This window comes from Monodelphis domestica, chromosome 4, assembly GCF_027887165.1.
Source record: "Monodelphis domestica isolate mMonDom1 chromosome 4, mMonDom1.pri, whole genome shotgun sequence".
NCBI classification, from domain to species: domain Eukaryota; kingdom Metazoa; phylum Chordata; class Mammalia; order Didelphimorphia; family Didelphidae; genus Monodelphis; species Monodelphis domestica.
In genome coordinates, this window is record NC_077230.1 from 256,037,717 (window position 1) to 256,062,451 (window position 24,735).

Genomic DNA, 24,735 nt, shown 5'->3' on the forward strand with positions numbered 1-24,735 from the left:
CTAAGATTGAATGTGTGAATAAAGAGGATGTTTTCTTAAAACTTGTCTCATTTCTATGATTATTTTCTATCCTTTGTTGACATGGATACAAGGTTAGTGCTACCTAATAAAACATCGCCATCTAGTGGTGAATCTCAATTGAAGGTTAAGGTTCCCCAAAAAGCTGATGCTAACTTACTATGAAGTCATGACGGGTGCTTCTTATTTAAAGGTAAGTCCAGATGCTAAACTAGGCCTTAGACTAAGGTTCTTCCAACTATATTTGTGATGCAGCTCAACTAAGTGAGTCAAAAGCAGAGGATAAGAAAAGAGATCCACAAAAATTGAACACAACTAAGTTATACACAAGAGGTTTATGGTTGTGGCCAAGAGAAAGTTAAGAGACACAATATTAGAGGATTGATGGAAATGGATGAGGTTGGAAAATAAATTTAAGACAATAACACAACATATATTTAGGTCATTTGTTTGGAAATCTCAAGTAATGAGAACATAGCCAAGAACCTAGCAGGAAATTAAAAGAAAATGACTATGGCAAAATAAATGAAATGAAGTCTATACTTTCATATACATTGATCAGAGAATTCCTCAGGCTCTGACCTATGATTTATTTACTCACTTAGTTATTACTGTAATTGAACTTTGTTATCTGGGATTCTAGCCCAAATATTAGAAATAGCAAATTAATAGGAGGAATAAAATTATAATGGGTTTCTAGAGGTAGAAGCAATGACAGAAAAAAGATGAACAAATTAACAGTAAGTGGGGAAATCATATAAGTTAAGAGATATAACTCAAGAAGATTAATAATTTAAGGGGGCATCTGGGTAGCTCAGTGGATTGAGAGCCAGATCTAGAAAAGGAAAGTACTGGGTTAAAATGTGGCCTCAGATACTTCCCAGCTGTGTGACCCTGGGCAAGTCACTTAACCCCCATTGCCTAGCCCTTACCACTCTTCTGCCTTGGAACCAGTACACAGTATTGATTGCAAGATGGAAGGTAAGAGTTTAAAAAAAAAAAGATTAGTAATTTAAGTCACTGAGTATAAGGGAAAATGACAAAAACACAGCTTGTAATCATTTTAATAATGAATGCACAATATAATAACTGATGTTAATAAAGATGACTCTGAGTTTGCAAGAAAGTTGCGAAATGTTTGATATCCTTTGCTTCAGTTCGCAATAATAATTAGAAAAGTCTTTTTTTATAAAAACAGTGAACTTAAAAGGAAAATGTTTTAGTTATCTAGAAAATTCACTGAGGTAGAATTTTTATTCTCTACTTATCCTGAGTAGATGTAGATCTCTACTTTAATCACTCTATTATGTAGTGTTTGTTACATATTTAATATGTGCTAGACATTGTATTGATGAACGCCAGAGATAAAAAGAAAAAAAACAAAACAAAAACATAGTTCCTGATTCAAGGAGCTCAGATTCTAATGAAAAAAAAAAAGCAGTGATATTTATATGCCAAATATATGTGTAAATAGAAAGTACTCTCAGAGGGAAGGAATTAGCAAAAGGAGGACAAGGGGTGGTTGACAGCCGAAGGTGGGATTTAACTATCTTTTTTAAAAATTTATTTTTCATATTCTTTTCTTTTTAAAATTCAAATTCCAAATTACCTCCTTTCCACTCCCTCACTCCACTGAGAAGGCAAGCAGTACAATTAGAATTATGCATATGAAAACATGCAAGATATTTCCATATTAGTCATATTTCAAAAAAATCAAGATAAATAAAATGAGAAAAACTATAATTTGCACCCAGAGTTCATCATTTCTCTCTCTGGAAGGGAATAGCATTTTTTCCATCAAGAGTCCTTTGGAATTATCTTATATCATTGTTTTCATCAGAGTAGCAAAGTATTTCACAGTTGATCATCATTACAACATTGTTGTTACTGTGCAATGTCCTGGGGTTGTTCTCACTTCATTTTGTATCATTTCAGAGTCTTGCCATGTTTTTCTGAGCACTCTCCCCAATTTATATAGCACAATAGAAATAACAAGAATACCATAATTTATTTACCCATTCCCAATTGCTGGGCATACCCTCAATTTTCCAATTCTTTGACACCACAAAAAGAGCTGCTATAAATATTTTTTGTGCATATAGGTCCTTTTTCTTTTTCTTTTGTTTTCTCTGGGAAGGAGACCCAGAAGTGGTATTATATTCCTTTAGGGCTAGTTCAAAAGTTTTCTCTCTATTGGTTGGAAAAGTTCATTACTCCACCAACAAATGAAAATTTTTCTCTTATCTCCTCTAGCATTTATCTTCTTTTAAGTGTGAGGTGGTACCGCAGAGTTTAATTTGCCTTTCTCTAATCAAGAGTGACTTGGAGCAATTTTTAATGACTGATTTTTTAATTGTTTTCTGAAATAACTGAAATATTTGAAATAATTGAAAGTGATTTTTTTCTTCTGAAAACTGATAAAACAAATGTTTTTTTTTTAAATCATTTGACCACCTATAAATTAGGAAATGGCTCTTTTCTTTAAAATAAATTTGATTCAGTTCTAAAATCAGAATATAATTGAGAAATAAGACTTATATCAGAGAAATGTGGAGCAAAAAATGTACTTCATCACAGGAACTTTTTAGCAAAATATATTTTCACTAATCAGCCCTTTTACATAGGTCTATTTTTATTTTGTCTGAGATCATGATTGCTACTCCTACATTTGTTATTTTAGGTCAGCTGAAGTACATTAGATTCTGTAGGAGCATCTTTCAGCTTCAATTGTGTCTCTTGTGAATATATTGTTAGATTAAGATTTCTAATCCATTCTGCTATCCATTTTAAGGGTGAGCTCAATCCATTTACATTTTCAGGTATTATTACCATGTATTTCCCTCCATCCCTCCCTCCATCCCATTTTCTTTTGTTCTTCTTTCTCTCTATTTATCCTGTCCCTTCTCAAAAATCTATTTTGCTTCAAACCACTACCTCTCTTGATTTGTTTCCCCTTTTATCACCCCTCTCTTTTATCCTCTTCCTCTCCTATTTCTCTACTGGTAACACTTCTATACACAATTCTGTAACTCTTTGAACCAATTTCACTACATTGCCTGCCAGTCTACCATCTACTTTCCTTTCCACTGTAAAAGCTCTTCCTTATTCACCTTTTAAGTGTGATTCTTGCTCTGGCAAGAGAGGGGAAGAACATGAATCATATAATAATTGAAAAATCCCTAAATTAATTAATCAATTAATTAATTAAATTTAAAAAAGATAATTTCCTAATATAATATAATATAATATAATATAATATAATATAATATCTGAGATCCTTATTTCATTATGCTTTCAGTCAGTCCAATAATTCTTAAATTATCTCTACTTGATCTATTTTCCAGGTCAATTATATTTCTGATGAGATATCTCATCAGTTCTATTTTATTTTCTTCAGTATTTCTTACTGACTCTTTTACCAAACAGTTGGCTCTCCTTTCATAATTTTCTTGCATCATTCTTTTCATAAATTTTCCTCCTCCACTCTTACCTCTTTAACTCTTCCACGGTCTTAGTCTCAATTTGCATTCTTTGAGATTTTGTTTATAGCTGTTTTTACACGGTTATTTTCTGAGTTTGTCTTGATCTTTACTGATACTTAGTAGCTTTTTGTTGTTATTATTTGTTCATTTCTATAATCTATTTCTTGATTTTCAACTTTATGTTAGAGTTAAGCTCTATATGCTTCTGTTTTGGGAGCTATTTCTGGGAGTTTGCAAGTTTTCAGTGCTTCAAAGATATGATGGTATAAGAGAAGCATGGCAATTACTCTCCTAATCTGTACTCTGTTCTTTCCCCTGGTTCCCTGTAGTCAGAAGTGCTATTGCTATTGTGAAGATTGGATTTGGCTCTCTCCTGATTTTAACAATGAAGGTACCTAGCTCTTCCTTAATTGTGAAGATTAAATTATAATCTCCTTTCTATTTTAGATTTTAAACCCCAAGGTGTAAACACAGTACTTAAAGATGAGTATTGAGATCTACCGATTTTGGATTTTGACCGCAAAAAGGTGTGAACACCCATTTCATACATTGAGTTGGAGGTCTGTGACCCATGTGTGAAAGAGTGGGCAGTCCTGGAGAGGAGTGTTGGCTGTGATTGGAAGACGTAAAAATTTAGGGGAAGTGATACAAGAGAAAAAGATCTTTAAAAGTGGAAATAGAGACACACACAAAGACATTTGAAGGGAGTGACTTGGGAGTGAAGACACGTGGATTGAAGAGAGACTTGGAGTGAAGAGGGACTTTGAAAGAGACACACTTGGAGTGGAACCTGTATGAGTTGAGGCTGATAAAAGATTCTGCTGATTGAACTGACAACATGGTGATTGTAAAGGCTGACTTCCTTCCTTGCCTTTTCTGAAGGCATGAGCCTCCAGGAAAGGCCCATTGTCTTGAGACTCCTTTCCCCTGGCTGGGGCCTTACAATTGTTACTTAGCTCAGAGGAAGTCAAAGTTCTCTCTCTCCCCTTTTCTCTCTTCCTCAATATCTTCCCTCTATTGAAAAATAAACTACCATAAATTCCATTTTACTTTAGTAATTCATTTTTAGGATTTAGAAATTAAATCCCTGGTGACCAATTAAATATTCAAAAACCTATCCTCAAGCAGAGGACAAACTGAGGGAGTAAAAACACCGAGGAAAAGCAACTGCTTGACTACAGAGATTGAGGGGACATGATCAAGGAGAGACACTAAATGCACACCCTAATGCAAATAGCAACAAGAAGGAAATGGGTTCAGAGCAAGGACACATGTGATACCCAGATGAATCGCGCATCAGCTAGGGAAGGGGTGGTGGGGGGAAGGGGGAGAAAAAGAAAATGATCTGTTTCCAATGAATAATGTATGAAAATGACCAAATAAAATAATGTTAAAAAAATAAAAATAAATAAAAATAAAATTAAAAACAAATAAATAAATATTCAATCCAACCATAAAAATTAACACTATCATTATCCTGGAACTGCCACTCGGGCATTGCTGTTTATATATGTAAGCTCTAGACAGGCTTCCATCATGGTGTCACAAACTTCTCTTGCCAACCTCCTAAGTTTTTTTAGGCTAAAAAAATGTCTAATTTTTTTGTTGCCTGTTATTCCAAAATTTGATTTGAGGTGTTATTTTAAAGTTACTTAGAGAGGAATCTTGAGAGTTCAGACAAGTTGCCTATCACCTGCCATCTTCAATCCCTAATATTACTAATAACCTAGATCTGAATCTTGAAAGAAGTCAGGGAAATGGAGATAAGGAGGAAAAGTATTCCAGGCATGGATACAGTTTAAAAAAAAAGAAAGGAATCAAGTTATGGAGTGTCATATAGGATGAATAGCAAGAAGATCAGTGTTTTAAGAACTAGAGGTATAGGTTGTACCTGAGAAAACCACTATAGTCACTTCATTTTTCTATATTAAACTCTTTGAATTATCAAAACAAATATTTTGTAGTTGGATAATGGAAGGGCAGAGCTATTAGGAGAATGGTTAATAATTCTTTCAGCAACACAAGATTGCTAGAATTCTTCATTAATAAAGATGTTATGTTTAGAGAACTTACCGTCCACCAGAAATCTGCTTAAGTGAACCAGCACTTTCAAACAGCTGGGCTTTAGCTGCCACTCTGAAAATGAAGTAAAAACACATGTGTTAAATTTGCTTTTCAAAGGGTCCTTTTGCTATCTGTCCAGGAAATCATAAGATTATCATAAGTTTCTGTTGCATCATTTTCAAAACTTGTAAATACAAAAATGTAAACAGGGTAGCATAAACTTTAAGTAAAACAGTCCTATGAATGAAAAGCACATTGCTTTACTGCTGTTGTTGATGAGTCGTTTTCAGACTCTTTATGACCTCATTTTGAGGTTTTCCTGTCCAAGATTTACTTCTTCAGATAATTTTTACAGATGAGAAAACAGACAAACAAAATAAATGAATTGCCCAAACTCACAAAACTAGTAAGTGTCTAAGGCAAGATTTGAACTTAGGAAATGAAATCTTCTCGACTCCAAACCTGAACTATGTAGTATATTGCTAACTAATTATAAATTACATTTTTATCCCCATCTTCTAGTGTATGGGATGACCATTCATTTGCTACAAATTATTTGTTTCTTGTATAGGTTCTTCTTTGAACTTCATGCTTCTTCTCTCTAATACCTATTTAAAAAGGTGAAGAGAATATTTCCTCTTTAGAGCATGGTATTTAATTAATTAATTTACCCCATCCATTTATCAATACTTTAGTGAAAGGCATTGTGCTGACATAGGAAAATATTAAAAACAAAACAAAACCGTATCAGTGCTATCAATGGACTTAGTGATTCTAATAATTGTTGGACTTACAAGTACAAGGGACTATGTTTAACTCAACCTTTTAGCAGGAATTGTCCTTCAAATTGGTTTTCATAATGTTTAAAATCAGGAAAAGTGATTATAATTCACACATTGATAGAAAGATGGAAGTAGACACAAACTAGCAAATTCATGAATTTTAATCAATAATCTTTGTTAATTATGAAGGAAAATGCCATGGATTCTGAAAAGAAATAATTGACTTACTTGAGGTGAAATGAAAAGAAATGCAAATACAGTCAGGCATAGATAATTGAAACAATTATATATTATTACAAGGAAATGGTCCTTTACAAGGTCTAGGCTGTCCTGCCATAGAGGTGAGTCTGAAAATAGGTATTAGATACTACTAGATTTAGTATTGATGAGAAATAGCACTAGAACAAGATAATAGATTTTTACAAAATCAGAAAGTATTTACATAAAGGTCTGGGGACTACATTAATTTTACTGTTGTCAACCTTTATATTGGATTTTTGACTATTTATAGGCACTTAACATGTCAGTGAGTCATTCAATAGGCATTTTTAAAGAACTTCTCTTTGCCAAGCACTGTGCTAACTGCTGGGAATGTAAAGAAAGATAAAAGGCAGTTCCTGATATCAAATGAGGTGGCTAGATGATGCAATAATTAAAATACAGTGCTTGGGGTCAAGAAGACCTGAATTCAAATTCAGCCTCAGATAATTACTTAGCTGGATGACTGGTCAAGTCACTTAACTTGTCTGCCTTACTTTCCTCATCACTAAAATGGGGACAATAAGAAGAAAACTGAACTCCCAGGGTTGTTGTGAGGATAAAATGGGATAACATTTGTAAAACTGTAAATGTTAAAGCTTTTTAAAATGCTACTAGTGATGATGACAATGAAGAAAAAGAAGAAATTATACTTAAATGGAATGATAGTAGCATGGTCTCAGAGATAGCCAGAATTGATTTAATAGTGATACCAAAAGCAAAAGGGGCTTCACTTCACTGGCTATTTAGATAATTGACTTTGGAAGGAGCATTGTGAAAATGTTTGTAGCCTATGGTCCAATATACATTGCAAAATGATGAAGCAAAGAAACTAATACATTTTAATAAGTATAATGAAAAACAGCAGAGTGTCAAGAAGAGGGCAACAAAGAATAGTGGAGAGTCTCAAGTTCAGTTCAAGACTTAAGGAATATGCGATAGTTGCCTTCAAGTTCTTGAAGGGTCATCATCTGGAAAAAAGAATAGAATTGTTTTGCTTGTCCTGAATTGACTTTGCAAAGAAATAAATTTGAGCTTGAAGTCAGGGAAAGAAGGAAAACTTTCTTCTTCATTAGAATTATCCACGAATGAAATGGGTTGCCTTAGGACAGGGGTCCCCAAACTTTTTACACAGGGGGCCAGTTCACTGTCCCTCAGACAGTTGGAGGGCCGGACTACAAAAAAAAAAATCTATGAACAAATCTGTATACTGCTGTCTGGGATAGCCGAGGCTGCAGCGCTGGCTGTGATGGGCCTGTCACACCTTGCACAGGACCATCACTGCCACCACTATACCGGGCATCATTATACACAGTGCGGAATCCCCTCGCCCAGATTGCTGCTCACCATGCTGATGTCTTCCATTGTGCAGTCACATAATCCTTTGCATGGAGCCTCATTCTCCTTAAGTTACTCTCAGAACAAGGTGCCACACAAAGGATTATGTCACCAGAAGTAGTACCATACATGAGTGATGCCACGCTTTGTGGTGCTGCCACAGACAGTGCTCCTCTCACTAACCACCAATGAAAGAGGTGCCCCTTCCAGAAGTGAGGTGGGGTCTGGATAAATGGTCTTGGGGGGGCACCTGTGGCCTGCGGGTCGTAGTTTGGGGACCCCACCTTAGGGGGTGAGCTCCCCTTCATTGGAAGTTTCTAAGTAAAGATGGGAACATCATTCATCAGTAATATTGTAGACAGGATTCTAGTTCCATGAGTTAGATTTTCCACTGATGTCCCTTCTTACCTGAGATTGTGTGGTTCTGGGATTATTTGTGAAAACAATTACCACAATAAGACAAAAGGAAGAAGTCATTAGGGCCAGTAGGATCTTGATTGTCATGCTATTTAGCAAAGAGAGAACAAACTTATTTTTAGAGTTCGTTTCTCATATTTAGAAAGTTTCTCATATTTAGAGAACGAACTCATTCATAAAACAGTGGAAAAGAAAAACAAAATTCAAGTAGTAGCACTACCTCATCAAACAGAAAAATGCATTTAAGCAAATCAGACTGTAGAGAACTTTGTGTGACATCCAATTAAATCATCCTGATTGTCTTTGTAAATGGAGCCAGAAGGAGGGCAGCACATTATTTTATGTAGAAGAAATTTGTTAATATTTTTATAGTAATCTTTTTTATTTTTCAAAACTGGTGATGGTAGTGAAACCACATATTTAGTGTCTATCAACATCAGGACTTGGTATACTATGTAAGGAAGAGGAGAAATGTGGCCGGATCTGACTAAATCTCTCTCTGTCTCTCTGTCTTGTCTGTCTGTATCTGTCTATTCATCTCTCTCCAACACAGATGTACACACACACACACACACACACACACACACACACACACACACACACTCTAGGTAAAACAGTGGATAGAATGCTAGGACTCCTAAGATGACTCATCTTGCTGAGTTTAAATCTGGACTCAGACATTCACTAGTTGTGTGATACTAGAGTTACTTAATCCCATTTGCCTTCGTTTCTTCATCTGTAAAATAAGATAGAAAAGGAAATAGCAAAAGACTCTAGTATCTTTGCCAAGAAAACCTCAAATGGGGTCACAAAGAGTTACACATGACATAACAATAATACATATGTGTACATATACACACATATATAGATAAATACTTGTAATATGTGCTTAAATTAAAACAGCGGAATGACATTTGCAATAATAATGCCAATCTTCCAAAGATGACTCAAAAAATTTTATGTATAAGTATTTTTTTTTATGTGAAACTGTAACTGCTTTTAAGAGCTCATTGCTTCTCTTTGGTTTTAATGTATACTGCATTTAATCAGATAGAAACAAAGCAGCCCTGCTTGCCGACAGCCCCTCTTTGAACTTCCTCCTGCTCTCTTTGGGGCCTCTGGAGCAACTGCTCCTCCCTTATCTTCTGTTTCTCAGGTTATATACATTCATGAATATAAACACATATAAATCTATGTATATGCATATACATGTATGTGTGTATATATAAATATATTCAGCCAAAATTCAGAATGAAGGATACTCAATTTGAAGGTGTTTTTCAAGATTATTTCAGGAATGTTCCAAAAGAATGAAAAAGAAAATGTTTCCAATTACAAAAATATACCCAAGAAGACATAAACCACCAATGTTTTTTTTTTCTGTTTATCAACATGGTTAGTATACATCAACAGTATATTTGACTTAAATGAAGAAGTCATTTAGGTGAAGAAATGGGCTTTTATAAATTATTTTATGCAGATCAAATCTACAGATGTGGGCCTAAAACTAATATCAAGGAATAGAGAAAATAAGATACTGCTACATCTGTTCTCCATTGGATCTTGCTTGGGCAGTTATTCATCCCAGGTCCTTTCATGAATATTCAGTCTCTTCATGGCCTCCTTCCTATTTGCTTGTAAACATATTTAAATCTCTTCTTTTGACCTTTCTATCACACAAGACAGCCTGCCATCTCCTCTTATTGCTGAACTTTTTGAAAAAGTTGCCAATGCTCATTATCTTGATTAACTCACAAATCTTTGAAGATAACCTTAGTCTCCACTCTTCTACTGAAAATATTCTAGAGTCAAGAAGTACTTTGTTACCAAAACCAATGACCACTTTTCAATCCTCATCCATTAACTTCTCTGCAGTTTTTGTTCTTCTGATCATAACTTCATACTAAAGATCACCGCTTTCTTAGCTTTGGAAATAATATGTTCTCCTTGTTCTCTTTCCAACTATCATACTGCTCGTTTGTTGCTTACTTTTGTGTCTTTCCCTCTGTCTATTCTTTCATTTGGTAATCTCATTGCCTCTCAGAACCTCAATACCAACTCTTCTATACAAATGACTCAGAAATTTATCTCAATTTTGAACTCTTCTTGGCCCCAGGTGTCCAACTTGACTCAAACGACAAGAATCCAAAAATTAATCTTGATTTCATTTATTCTTTAATATTTCATTCTTATAAAACAACATCCATTCTGTCTCCTACATTTAAAACTTGGGGATTATTGTTGGCACTTCTTTAATCCTCACTTGTTATACATCCAATTAGTTATCAAATCCTGTTAATTCTACTTCTGACACATCTCTCCCATTTATGCACCAACCACTCTCAAATGTTTTAGGCACGTAGTGAGAATGAATGATAATAAGGAGAGTTAAAGTAGTATATTTAATGCCATCCTTGGGGTAATAAAGAAAGACAAAGGCTGTTTAACATTTCAACTAGATTTTCTATTGAAAAATATGTACAAGAATCAAACAAGATTAGAAGCTATGGAGAAGTTGTGATCTGTATCTCTGGAGGCAGAAGAAACCAGTTAAACCACAGGTTCAAAATATCTCAGAAAACAGGAGAAGATAATATTTTCTTATAATTAATGATATTTTAGGTCATTAAAAGGGGTAATTTTATCTGTTAGTTAATAGCATTTATTGTGACAAGCACAAAATTCCTCAATCTTCAGAAGGAACAGAAATATCCTATTTCTAATTCCTAAGAGACACTATCAATCAAAGTATGTATTGTTGTAAACTCTGAACTATACAAAGGAAAATTGGAATTGACTCAATTCTTTTCCTCCATTGATAGGGTCACTTAAAATTCAGTTTTACTTAAAACTTTAACCATTAAGAAGAGATATTGATTCAAAGATTTAACAATACAGTACCATTATTTCAGAATCAAAACAATTTTATTGCTAAGTATTATGAGAAAACATAAAACAATGAATTTAATCTACTAATAATGCTACAAACAAAATGGGCTTGACAAAGTAATTCCCAATAGATTAAAATTAAGAATGTTTTCAAAGGCATCCTTTGAGCCAAAACCTGTTTTCTTAGAATTCGAAGCCAGAGTAACCCATTTACTCATGTTAAAATTTGTTTTATAAATAATGGTTACAGAACTTGAAGACAACCCCTTCCTCAGTTTACCAAATAAAGTAGTATGTTGGGGTTTGGGAAGGACTTGAGAGGTTTTCTGGTCTAATCTGAGGACCAAAGAACCTATCATGACTTGCCAAAGTCACTTAAGTAGAAAGTCATAAAGCTGGAAATAAAACCAAGTCTGCTGCATCCCAGTCTAGTGGTCTTTTGACTATATTTTGAAGCAAACATATGACAACTGCTTCCTTGACCAGGGAAAGTCCAAAGCAGTATGCTAAGACAGATTCTAAACTATGACAAGATAAATTCTCCTGATTCAAAATTACAACTCATTGCCAAATTGAAGGCTTGAATACTCAGAACCATTATCTTCATGAAAGCCTGTGATCAGAAAAACTGGAGAGATATAGCAAATGGTGCTATAAGTCTGTCTGCCCTTTGATCCAGCCACATCACTGTTGGGTTTATATCCCAAATCATAAGGAAAAAAACTTGTACAAAAATATTTATAGCCGTGCTCTTTGTGGTGGCCAAAAATTGGAAAATGAGGAGATGCCATTCAATTGGGGAATGGCTGAACAAATTGTGGTATATGTTGGTGATGGAATATTATTGTGCTAAAAGGAATAATAAAGTGGAGGAATTCCATGGGAACTGGAACAGCCTCCAGGAATTGATGCAGAGTGAAAGGATCAGAACCCGGAGAATATTATACACAGAGACTGATACACTATGGTACAATTGAATGTAATGGACTCTACTAACAGCAATGCAATAATCCAGGACAATTCTAAAGAACTTATGAGGAAGAACACTATCCACATTCAAAGGAAGAATGGTGGTAATACAAAATCAAACTGCTTCATCACATGGTTTGAGGGGGATATGATTGGAGATATAGACTCTAAATGATCACCCTAGTGCAAATACCAATATTATAGAAATAGATCTGGAACAATGATACATGTAAAACCCAGTGGAATTGCAAGTTGGCTATGGGAGGGGAATGGGAGGAAAGAAAGGAAAGAACATGAACATTGTAACCATAGGAAAATATTCTAAATTAATTAAATAAAAATTTCCAAGTTAAAAAAACAACCTGTATAAGTGTTAATTTTCTGCATCTTTCTCCTTTCTCTCTCTTTTCCTATCCTGCTCCTCTTCTTACTTTATCCCTTCTTTTTGTATCTCTCCCTCCATTTCTTCCTCCACTCTCTTCCTTCCTTTCTTCTTTCCTCTAGCAGCTATTTCACTATTTCTCCTCTTCTTTTTTTATTTACCAACACTTTTTCTGAATCATTAACTTTTTCCTCTATCATATACCATGCCAACCTCAGGTCCTCCCAGTCATATCCATTTACTGAATAACTTATTTCAAAATTTTAGTTATTATTTTACTCCCCCAACTCATTTTTTCTTTGTAGAAAGGAGTGTGTTGTGGCAGAAATTCTTTTCAAATAAATGATTATTTGCACCTAGATATAAAAATAAGGGTGAATGAGCCAAATGAGCTACGGTCCATAGGAATGACATTGAATTATAAATAAGTATTACAGAGTCTCTTAATAAACTGTGAAGTTGATTACCTACTTGAATTTATCCCTTTCTTCTAAGGAACTCAAAGTGTTTTGCTATATGATCTTATATTCTCTAATCCTAACCTACAGGATAGTATTACTCTAATCCTATAGGATATTATTACTCAAATTTATATTCATAATATTAATTCAAAATTACATCCCTATGATTTTACCAGGATGAGAATCAATGTGAATCACAGCCCATCTATGCCTCAGAGGCTCAAGTGTGAAAGAAAGGTAGTCCTTACTCCATGTTGAGAACACTATCTGCTATGCCACAGTCATTCTTTAATCCAAAATTAGCTGGTAAAAATTCTTGTGAAGGCACATATATAACTCTATGTATTCTATGAGACCTCAAGTAGAGAAAGAAAATAACTTGTTCAGGTTCACTCAGTTGTAGACCTTGAATACAACCAAGATCTCCTAGCATTCTTGTCAATTTAATTATGCTACTTAGTATTAAAATGAATATTAAAAAAAATTAAAAACGAATCCTAAGATCCTCATCACTTACACAGAACCAGGTCGCTGATATCCATTGCTTGATGAAGTGTCTAACCTCAATCTCCTGCACATTTTTGGAGGAAGGTCAGGATTTGGTGGTGCTCTGGGTGTCTCTTTGGAATCTATGGAAGTTAGACTTTGAATGGATCCACTATAGCTTTTGTTTCCTATAAAGAAGACCCCAAAGATCATAAAGACAAAATAAAGCTAACATTCACAGGGCATACATTACAAACAGGACAAAAGAAAAAAATGCTTTTCTTTGAACTAAAATGGAAATGTACAGAACATTCATATCACAGCAGACCATCCTTGGGGAGATAACAGATTATAGCAATTTTTAAAATGGCATCATCTCCCTAGGATGGAGAAATTTAGTCAAAAAGTCACAATGTAAAGGAGTTCTCACACATACAAGTACCTGAAAAAAGTTAATCAGCATCATTAGTACCTTCCTAGCTTTTCCCCTGACTTCATTGTGCTGAATAATCTAGCAACTGATAATGTGACAAGAGAAAAAGCTTTGACTTGCTTACCTTCAGCTGCAGAGATTGATCTGAGAGAAGAAGCTGCAGATCTCTTCAATCCTGACAGTCCATATGGCCCCTTTTGGACGAAGTCTATTGATGGGGAAATGTTCCCTGGGCTAGTGACCGATGCAATACTCTGACAGTCAGACTCCACGTCTGTTTTGGATGCATCTTCTTTAGAACTTGATTCTGGACTCGTTGTCCAGAGACCTGAGCTTTTCTGTCCATTGGAAGGTGCTGGAGATGCAATCCAGGGGATGCCACCAGATTTTTCCCGTGGCTGGGAGGAAGCTGATTTAGTAGTGCTATTTTGTTCCGATGAGTGAGAGGAAAGTGATTCTATGCTGCCCATCGGGGTACTATCTGGGCTGCTACTATATGAATCACCTAGCATGGGGAGTGTGGGAGAAAAAGGAGAGTTTTCTGTTAATAATAGCACTATTTAAACCTTTACATTCTCTTGCTGATAATGCAGGTTTTCAACTATTATAGCCACTCAAATTCCAGGCCTATAGCTATTATTGATCATTCTTCTCAGTACATAACTAATAATAGTATGTGTGTATATATGAATATATACACAGAAAATATATAATCAAGTATATTTATATACATATATAAAATATTTTTTTCTCAAGTATTTATGGACCATGAGGCCAAAAGTTATTCCTTCTGCATCATGAATGTCCCTATCATGGTTTCAATATATCATGGATCGGCACAAGAAATTAAATGGGAATTTGGGGGGAGTTTTGCAGAAGCTGCAGATGACATATAAAGGTCAGCAGATGACAAAGAAAAAGTTTAAAAACTCAGAAATGCACTATATATATATGTATATATAGTATTATACAATATCAAAATATTTTCTTTTAATACTATTAAAATAAGTAAAAATTCATTTTCATATTTTAAATTTTTCTTTATCTTTATTATTATCATATTTATTAATAGTAATCATGTTTACTTAACATTGACCTATATATAACCTACAACCAAATAATTAACCCAAATTTTACAATAAATTACAGTAAAAAAAACCCATAAAAGAAAAAAGACAAAATCCAGATTTCTCCAATATGAAGGGAAGTCCAAGAAATTTTATACAGATTTTCTGGGGGGTGGTGGCACTGTGCACCTAACCTCTATGATGTGTGAATTTTAAAATCTCCATCTTGCTTGGTCTAGCACCCAAAATTGTGCACACCCACACTACACAGGCATGTGCTAGTCAATGACAAATCAGAAATAACTAACTGCCCACCTGGGCTGTCCAAAGCCAAGCTTGAGCCACCATTGGCACTTGTGAGGTACAGGAATTGAGGTAGGGAACAGCCTCTGGAATTCTATCACTTCCTGTGGACAGAGCTAGACACCAGTTCATGCTAGGAACTGGAGCAGAGAAGAGGCCCTCAGACAGCTTTCCTTCAAATGGGTCCCGTGAGTCAAGGACTGATTCTCCTTTCTACCTTGGCCTTAGGACTTAATCTCCCTCTGGTTCGGCCAGAAGGTTGAGTTAACCTTTTTCCCTTTCCTCCTCTCTCCTTCACTCCCTGTCCTTTTTTCTTACTCCCATTGTGATTAAACCACCATAAACTCCATTCTGATTTGAGTGTTTCATTTTAGGAATTTCATAACTAAATTCCTTGGTGACCACAGTGAATTTTCACCACAACAGATGTAGAAGTGATACCTGTAATATCAAAATTTGTCCCTGACAGCAGGACCCCAGAGTAATGGAACAATGAGAACAGAATTTCATTGATGACTAAATCAAGAGTCAAAAAGAATGCACTAATAGCATGTTGTTTCCTTCTTCCCCCTGCTTCTCCAAGAAGCATTATTAAGATATGATAAAACTGAATCCCTTTTCATTTAATATCACTATTAGCCAAAATCAGGCAAATTCCAAGTTGCTCTGAATTCACAAATTCATCTCCTGTAGCTAATATTTCTGCCACATAAAAGCTCTTTTACTGGAGTTTTCTTTTCTGTTACAAGAACATAGGACACCACTGAAGCTCTGAGAATACTTTGGATCACTTCCCTTTCCTCTATCACACTATATACTGAATCATGCTTTTATGTGTGTGTTGTATATTGTACCGTTTCCTCCCCTGCTCCCCCATGAAATGCATGGACTGGGCCATCTTTCCTTGTATTTTCAAAACAGCATATTCTTAAGTAGAATATGTTCTCATCTGCCCATTCCAAGGGGAGGCAGTCTTCACATACTTGGAGAAGGCAGACCCCCTAACTCATGGACATTTCTGACCTTGTCTGTTACCCTCAACCTGGTTTAACCTGTCTGCTGAGATGATGTGTGGGGTTTGCCCAGTGCCTGTGTTCTTAGAACCACAGATGAGATTGTTGGGGGATATGTGGACAGTAAAGGTAGAGGAACAGCCCTAAAAAGATATTGACAAGCCATAACAGCAGAGGAGTTGGTCCTCCCTGAACATGCTATACCTCCATTTGGCGAACTCTGCCTTACATCGACATACCCTCCTGGTTGCAAAAACTCCTCCTAAGGAATTCAGGCTCTTAGATTTTGAAGATACCCTAAGGTCATGCTGAATCTCATACTTCCATTGCATATGTGTGTATGTGTGTATGTAATAATTTTGTTCTAGTTTTCATGCTCAGAAACTTGGCACTTGCAAGAGAACTGAAAGTATCCATATACTTTCTATATGGACCACTATAAGTAATAAAATTCTGATGTTCCTAGGGAAAATCTTGGCTTAGGCATGAATCAAATACTATTAACTTTTGTTGAGAACCTAACAAGATTCAATTGGGTTCCATGTTTCCCCAGAGCTGCTCTGGATCATAGATTATAAAAGAAGACAGCAGATTATAGAGATCTTTTAACACATAGCACAAAATTCTTTTTATCTCAGGAAATCCAAAGGAATAAAATGTATACATGTAAATTAGAGAAAAATATACATAGTTGGTACATAATAAATATCTGTTGAATTCATTTAAATGATTGATTGTGTCTCTAATGGATATAGGAAACTACAGGTATGGATGGAAAATCCCTCCACTGATGTAGACCAGCAACTTGTTTGAAATTTATAATCTTAAAAAGAACTCTCTAAGGGCATCGAAAGCTTCAATGACTTGCCCATAATCACAAAGAGAGTCTATTTCCTAAGCAAGACTTGAACCCACATCTTGGCTCCAAGCCCAGCCTTCTCTCCTTTATACCATGTTGTATCATCTTTTCATAACAACAACCATTCACATTTAAATATCACCTTAAGGTTTCCAAAGTATAAATCCTCATAGGTTTATGTTAGAAGAGCCCTTTGTAAACCTTAAAAATGTAAATAGTTATTATCATCCTCATTTTAGAAATGAGGAGACTGAATTAACCTCAGAAAGGTTCAATGACTTGCTTGTAGACTCACAGTGTGTCTGACAGAGACCTAAAAGCCAAGGGTTCTTACTCCTAGTTCTATCATGCCGTACTGACAATAATAAAATTGTGGCCAGTTGAGCAGGAGTTGGAAGGAGAAGGGCATGGAACAAAAATTAAAGCAAAATGAGGATGGGGCAACTAGGTACCACAATGGACAGAGCCCCCAGCCTAGAACTGGGAAGACCTGGGTTCAAATCTGGCCTCAGATACTTTCTAGCTGTGCAACTTGGGTAAGTCACTTAACCCTGGTTGCCCGTCCCTTGCCACTCTTCTATCTTAGAATGAAAACTTAGACAGAAAGGATTTTAAAACATAAGAAATGAGGAAAACATCCCATTTCCCAATGATTTTTGAAACTATATATTACTAGTAGGAGCTATCTTTCTAAATCACCTTGGTGCTTGGCTCTCTATACCAAGATAGTCAGAATGTTGTTTTTCTTTTTCTTTTTTTTTAAGCATTTTATGATACCCAAGAGATGAAGCTTTAGGAACATAATGTAAAAAGAGGAAAGAAAATGACTGCTTCAGTCAGACCCACTTTGGCTTTCTTTGCAGCCACTTCTGCGCCAGGACAAAACCTGCTGCAGAGAAAGCACCCAATGTACTTAATCACAGCTGCAGAAGAAAGGGTATTGAGAAGAATGGTGGTTGGTTTTTTTTTTCCTTTGCAGTGGTAATGAATTTGGTCTAATATGCTTGTCCCTGGCACCCTGATACTACATGTTGACAGGGACTTTATAAAAGGAGAATAGGAGAAAGTCTTAAGAACTGGCAAGAACATTTTCTCTCTCACTAATCACCAACAGGAGAGTCATAGAGTCATGAAAGAAAAGGCTAGGAAAGAAGAAAACATTTCAAAGGGTCATGCCACACTTACTGTCTGGCTCTGCCAGGCATGGGGTATATCTCCCTTTGGGTTTCCTTGAGCCGGTCGAGAGGCAAATGGCTCTTGTCCTTCTGGATCCTGACCGGGACTGAGGTTGAGGAAGAGGTATATTTGGGTCTGGTGCAGTATGAAATATCTATAAGGAAGAAGAAGAAAAGCAAGTTAAATGGAAATACAATCTTACAAATAAACTTGAACACTTTCATTGACCAGTTATCAATATAATCACAAACTCACCACAGGATAATGCATAGAGCCTTGAACTTGGAATCAGGAAAAGTTGGATTCCAAAGGTCCAAAAATCCTTCCTAACCCTGACACTTAAGGTGTAGCCCCTTAATCTGGGAGGGCCCCCAGTCCTTCAGCTACAAAATGGAGATCATAATGATTGTGAAATACTCACCTTATAGAGTTAATTAAAGACATAATGAGATAAGATGTATGAAAACACTGGGCAAACGCCAAAGTTTTATGTCAGGTAATGTTATTATATGCCAATGCACTTTTACAATATATGGTGGGAAAAATATTCCATTGGTGCTGATCATTATGCCTGCCAAAACCCCCTCTCTTCCCTCTTCCCGTTTCCTCTCGAGTTTTTGGCATGGTTGTTTGCTTTCATCCCTTAACTATTAGCTTTGGAAATTTTTGAAATATCTTTTTTTGTCTTATCTAGTAATTCTGGAAATTTGATCACAATTTGGTATATTTCATCCTTTGATATAGTATGACATATGCAACAAATCACCTTCCAGGACTAGAAGGAATCTGTGCTACATAATTCAAAAATAAAAAAAGAAAATCTCATTCTGGGCCACTTTCTGTATTTCACAGGCTTATGGAGTCTTTGGGGAAAGCCCATGCTTTTTGGCTCTATTGTGGATGGGAACAAAACAAGCTATTCACAGACTTTTTGTATAGAAACAGTAGTACTGATTACAGTTTACATTTATGTAATGGTTCATAACATACTTATATAATCTGGATGTCATACTTATGTAACATAATTCTGTATAGTTGTAGTACAAGTACCATTATCCCCAGTTGACAGATGGGTAAACTGTGGCTTAACGAGATGAAGTGACTGCCATCTAGCTAACAAGTATGGGAACTTAGACTCAAACCAATGTCTCTGATACAAGTCAGTGTTCAGAATGCTACTTCTTACAATAAAAGCATTCAGTTATGTAATACAAAGCCGATCCTGGACTCAGGCAGACTCTTCTTCCCGAGTTAAAATCTAGCCTCAGATACTCCTAGCTGTGTGTCCCTGGGCAAGTCACTTAATCCCGTTTGCCTCACTTTGCTCATCTGTAAAATGAACTGGAGAAGGAAATGGCAAATATCTTTGTCAAGAAAACCCCAAATAGGGTCACAAAGAGTCAGACAAAACTAAAAATATTTGTAAAGTTATATGATAATACTAATTTACATGAGCTACAATGTATTCTTTAATTTCACCTCAGCAATCCTGTGAGATAAGTGTTAGCATCATCATTACTGTCTTTTGACTCTCGTTGTATTCCCAGCATTTAGCACAGTGCGTGGCACATAGCAGGCCCTTAATAAATGTTTACTGTTTGATCAGCATCATTATTATTCTCATCCCCATTTTATAGTAGGCTAAAAGGAGTTCAGCAACGTGATCATGGTCACATTGCCAGAGGGTGAATCTGAACCCCAGGCTTCCTGACACCAACTTCAGCTCTCCTTCTACCCCATCTCACTGCCTTTATAGATTGGATCCTTGCATCATAGAGCAGGTGGGTGTCTTGGAGAATCTCTGTTTCAGTCCTTGAAATTTACAGATGAGGATAATTTCACCAAGAGGGATGGAGAAACTTGCTCAAGGTCACATGGGTAGAATCAGAATTTATATACACTAGGTCAAAGAGTATGCAGGACAAATCATAATGCAAATAGAGAAACTTGGGCTCACAAGTTAGTGACCTGCAAAAGGTGACAGAGCTAACAAGTGGCCCTGCTGAAATCAGATACAAGGTCTTCCAATTTTCCACATGAGAATCACAGGAACCGCAGAGGTCATCTAGTCCAAAATGTACCTAAAATGCAGTGATCCTGAACAACTTGGGGGAATCTACGAGAAAAACCACTATCCACATTCAGAGAAAACACTGTGGGAGTAAAAACACCAAAGAAAAACAACTGCTTCAATACATGGGTCAAAGGGATATGGTTGGGGATGTAGCCTCTAAATGAATATCCTAGTGCAAACAACATCATTGAAATAGGTTCTGATCAAGGACACAAGTAATACCCAATGAAATTGTGCATCAGCGGTGGGAAGGGTAGGTAGGGGGAGGGAGGGAAATAAAGTGAGTATTGTAAACAAAAAAAAAATTAAATTAAATTTCAATTAAAAAAAAATCCTACCTAAAAAGAACTATGATCAAACTCCCTCCATTATACTATAACCATGGACTCCTAAGACAGATGAGTGAAAGTCTCTTTTTTTTCTCCACTGAATAAAACCTTAGAAGGACACATTTGTGTCCTTAGTCTTTAGTTAGGCAAGGTAGGCACATAGCTTCCAAAGGAGACTAAAATTGGATGAGAAATGAATACAGCACAATAATGACTGAGAACAAAAATTGCCTAATCATATTCAGGAACCATTAACTATTACTGAATTATGAAGGACAAGTTTGCTTAAGATAGAAGAATAAGTACATTTCCTGTTTCCATTGTCATTCTTGCATCACATTCTTTTAAAAAAAAAAAACTTCTCTCTGGGAACTAACAGACAGATGTTTTGAAAATGCATGGTTGTTTTTGTTTCTTTAAAGCAATAATAACATGATAATTAAGAATCCTGACCCACAGGGAAGGGAGGCAGTGGGGGGATGCTGAAAAATTAAAAAAAGAGAGAATTAGAACACTTTCCTCCCTCAAGAAAAGAAACTGCAACACAAATGATAAAATATCAATCAAAAAGCCTTGGACAATAAATTAAATGGAAAAAAAAAGAAATAAAACTGATTTGTGAACATTCCTGAGAAAAGTTTAATGACTTAATCCCAGTAAATGGAAGTCCTCACCAAAAAGTGAGGAGCACAAAACTTGTGCCTCTTCTTTGAATTACATAGGAATGAGTTCACAGCAAAGAATGACTCAATGACAAAATAAACACAAGTCTCCTCTCTCAATTCCTGTCCCCAAACTCATTGGTATGGGCCTTTCTCATTATTGCCCCTCCTTTATGAGGGGCAAGACAGAGTTGGTGAGGAGCAAGAGAGCTTCAGCCTTCACCAGTTTATTTTGGGGTTCCCCAAGCAAGAGTGCCCTTTGAGTCCCCCTTTGAGACTCATAAGAGCCAGTCTCCTTGGAGATTCTTGGTATCAGCCTTCTTCAGGATTCTTCAAACATCAAGGCACTTCAGGCTTTCAGCTTCAAAAGAAAAGATGGAAGAAGCCAACTCCACTTTGGGCTACAGAAAGAAAAGACTCTGGAAACACATGATAGAAGCTGACAGTCTCCATCACATCTCTGTTCCAGGTGGTTACAGTAAAGACTTTGAGGAGTTTTAGGATCCTCTCTCTTGTTTAAGCTGAGTTATTTCACTCCTAACAGAAGAATATTTTCACTCTGTATTGTCTGGTATATATTCTCCTAGATATACCTTCTCATATTTATTTTTGTTATGTTTTGGATACATGGATTTCTTTGCTTTTTGCTATGTGTGTGTTCATTTTAGAACTGGTATAGGCTGAAGAAGCCTGAAGTCAAGCCTTGAATATAGAGCATGGAGTTTTCCCTTCCCCTAAATTAAAAAAAAAAATCAAAAGATAGCCCCAATCTCATACTTTCCAGATAAACATCATTCAAAGTAGCAGATACATATATTTCTATCCTGTTATCTTCTCTCTCTAAGGAGAGCAGAGTAGTGGCCCCTGGAACCCAATCTTCTCTTTCCCCTTGTGATAGGAAAGAAAGTTTCCTTTGGAGAAGGGCAAATAGAAAAGACTAGATTCTATTCTGCCTCCCTTAGAGTCATACAAGCACAGCTCTCATCACACATTTGGGACCCATTCTACTCCTTTTCTACTAACAAATTTCACAACTTCTCTGCCTCCTGCTATTTTGATTGGTGAGTGCTTTGCTCACATGGCCCCCTGTACTTAAGGGACGATGGCTGTTCTTCATTTTCTGGACCTAACTATCCTCTTGTCATCAGTTTTGTCAAAACACTCTCTGATGCTTCCACTGATCATGCCTGTCACTTTCTGAACTAAAATTCCTTAACCTAACCATTAAAATAAAAGATTTTTGGGTCTCCTATTACAATATAAGACTCACAAAGACAGGAATTGTCTTTGCTTTTTAAAAATTTGTTTCTCCAGCATTTAACATAATGCTAAGCTCATTAAAAATGCTTCTAATTTCATTAATTTACTCCCTTATTCTTTAAGGTGCCTTTTAAGAAAAATATTTGACCCTACCTTCTCATAGTGTTCAATCAGAATCTCAACGACAATGTTCTGGAATTTGATGTTCATCATAGCAGCTACAGTTTCTTCCTGTGCCCTCATCAGAGTGGGGCCAAAGATGACTCCAAGGTTGGAGATAGTCATGAGATTCTGCTGGCTATGCAGTGATACTCTATAAAAAAAAAAACAAAAATTTTAAGTGCATAAATAAAAAAAACTAAACCAAGTTTTAAAAAATGAATTGCTTCAAGGTAATGAATTTGTAAAAGATCTATTATACATCCACATTATGGATTGCAGGTCATTTTTTTCATTATATTTTGCATTCCTCTGGGCTATTTTGTTATCACCTCTTCCTCTAAGCAATACCAGTCATTGCTTCCTCCTCCATTAATTTTTTTTGGGATCAAGAAATGCAAAGTAATTATTTTTAATCAAAGTTTTGAAACTAGATTGAGTCTTTAAATCTTCTCACTTCATTTAAAAACATATTTTTACTTTTTTGCATTATTTGGATTATCTCTGTATTCCTCTTCCCCTCCATGAGAGCCATATTAAAAAGGAAATGAGAAGAGAAAACAATTCCACAAAACACATCAATATATATAGGAAAATCAGACATCATATATACAATGTTCCACATGTATAGACTTTCTTACCATCTCTGTAAAGGAATAGAGATCTTTTGGTGACCAAAATTTTTAAAAAATATAATTAAGGCAATTAAGTATATTGGGAAAGGTTAACACTTCGTTAGGGTAACTTCTAAAGCCAAGGACAAACAAAAATAGATAACTCTTCTCAATTTTCTATGTCATTTGTTCCTTTCAAATTATTCAGTTAATATTAAAAAAAAAAGACAATGAAGGACTTTATTCTCCCCACTACTTAGGTGATGAGCATTTACAGACACTTGCTAACTCCTCCAGGCAATCTGGGCGTAGTACAGCTTTAGAGCAAAATGTCATCTCAGGAATTCTTAATCTATGCATCTACTTTATTGTCATCTTTCTGAGGTGAGTGGAACCCTAACTAGAATCATTTCAGCCTAAACAGGGATAAAGCATGATAATGGATGAGCTGCTATAATTCCACATTTTGGAATGACCAGAAAATACCTAAAGATTATCAAGCAGAATTTGATTTTTAAAAAATGGTTATAGCTTATAATCGATAATTGTGATAATAAGAATTAAAATTTATAGAGAGCTTTGGGGCACTCACAAAGATCTTCACACTATGTCTCAAAAAGACCCTTACAGCTCTCCGGTGAGACAAAGACAAAAATCAATAACTATTCTATTTCTGCAAAGGAGGACACAGGAGCTCTTAGTTGGATTGCCTAATGACACATGGCTAGTAATTGTCAGAAATGGGATTTGAAGACAGGTCTCTTATGACTCCAGGGTTAGAATCTAGTTAGAAATTCAGAAAATTCCTCAGAGGTCACCTAAATATCATATTTTACATTCAATGGGGAAAGCAAATCCCAAGGACACATGGTTACATTAAGGGTAAGAAAAGGAATTGAATATAGGTCATCTGACTACAAATGCAATCTCTACACATCTAAAAATCTTTATACTAGATAAACAATTTCATTCATAATCTCCACATTTGTTTGGCTTAGAATATTGGCATACATTGACCAATAATGGACTTATTTCATTTCAACTTGATTATCAACAAGGAGATTATTGTTATTTTATTAAACAATCCCTTACCTTCTGTCTTAAGAATCAATACTAAATATCATTTCCAAGGCAGAAGAGATATTAAGGGCTGGGCAATTGGGGTCAAATGACTTTGGCAGGTTCACACAGCTAGGAAGGGCATGAGGTCAAAAATTGAATGAAGGATTTCCTGTCTACA

At 35.7% G+C, this 24,735-nt stretch overlaps 1 protein-coding gene across 1 annotated transcript in view; it reads right to left on the bottom strand.

The window, feature by feature from the left end:
- ARHGAP42 (Rho GTPase activating protein 42) overlaps positions 1-24,735 on the bottom strand; it is a 400,535-nt gene that overhangs the window by 17,240 nt on the left and 358,560 nt on the right. The window contains exons 18-22 of the mRNA XM_001365340.5: positions 22,876-23,035; positions 18,407-18,551; positions 14,104-14,484; positions 13,578-13,734; positions 5,574-5,636 (exon numbers count right to left, since the gene is read on the bottom strand). Coding sequence (XP_001365377.2) covers positions 5,574-5,636; positions 13,578-13,734; positions 14,104-14,484; positions 18,407-18,551; positions 22,876-23,035 — 906 coding nt within the window. The remainder of the gene's footprint in view (positions 1-5,573; positions 5,637-13,577; positions 13,735-14,103; positions 14,485-18,406; positions 18,552-22,875; positions 23,036-24,735) is intronic.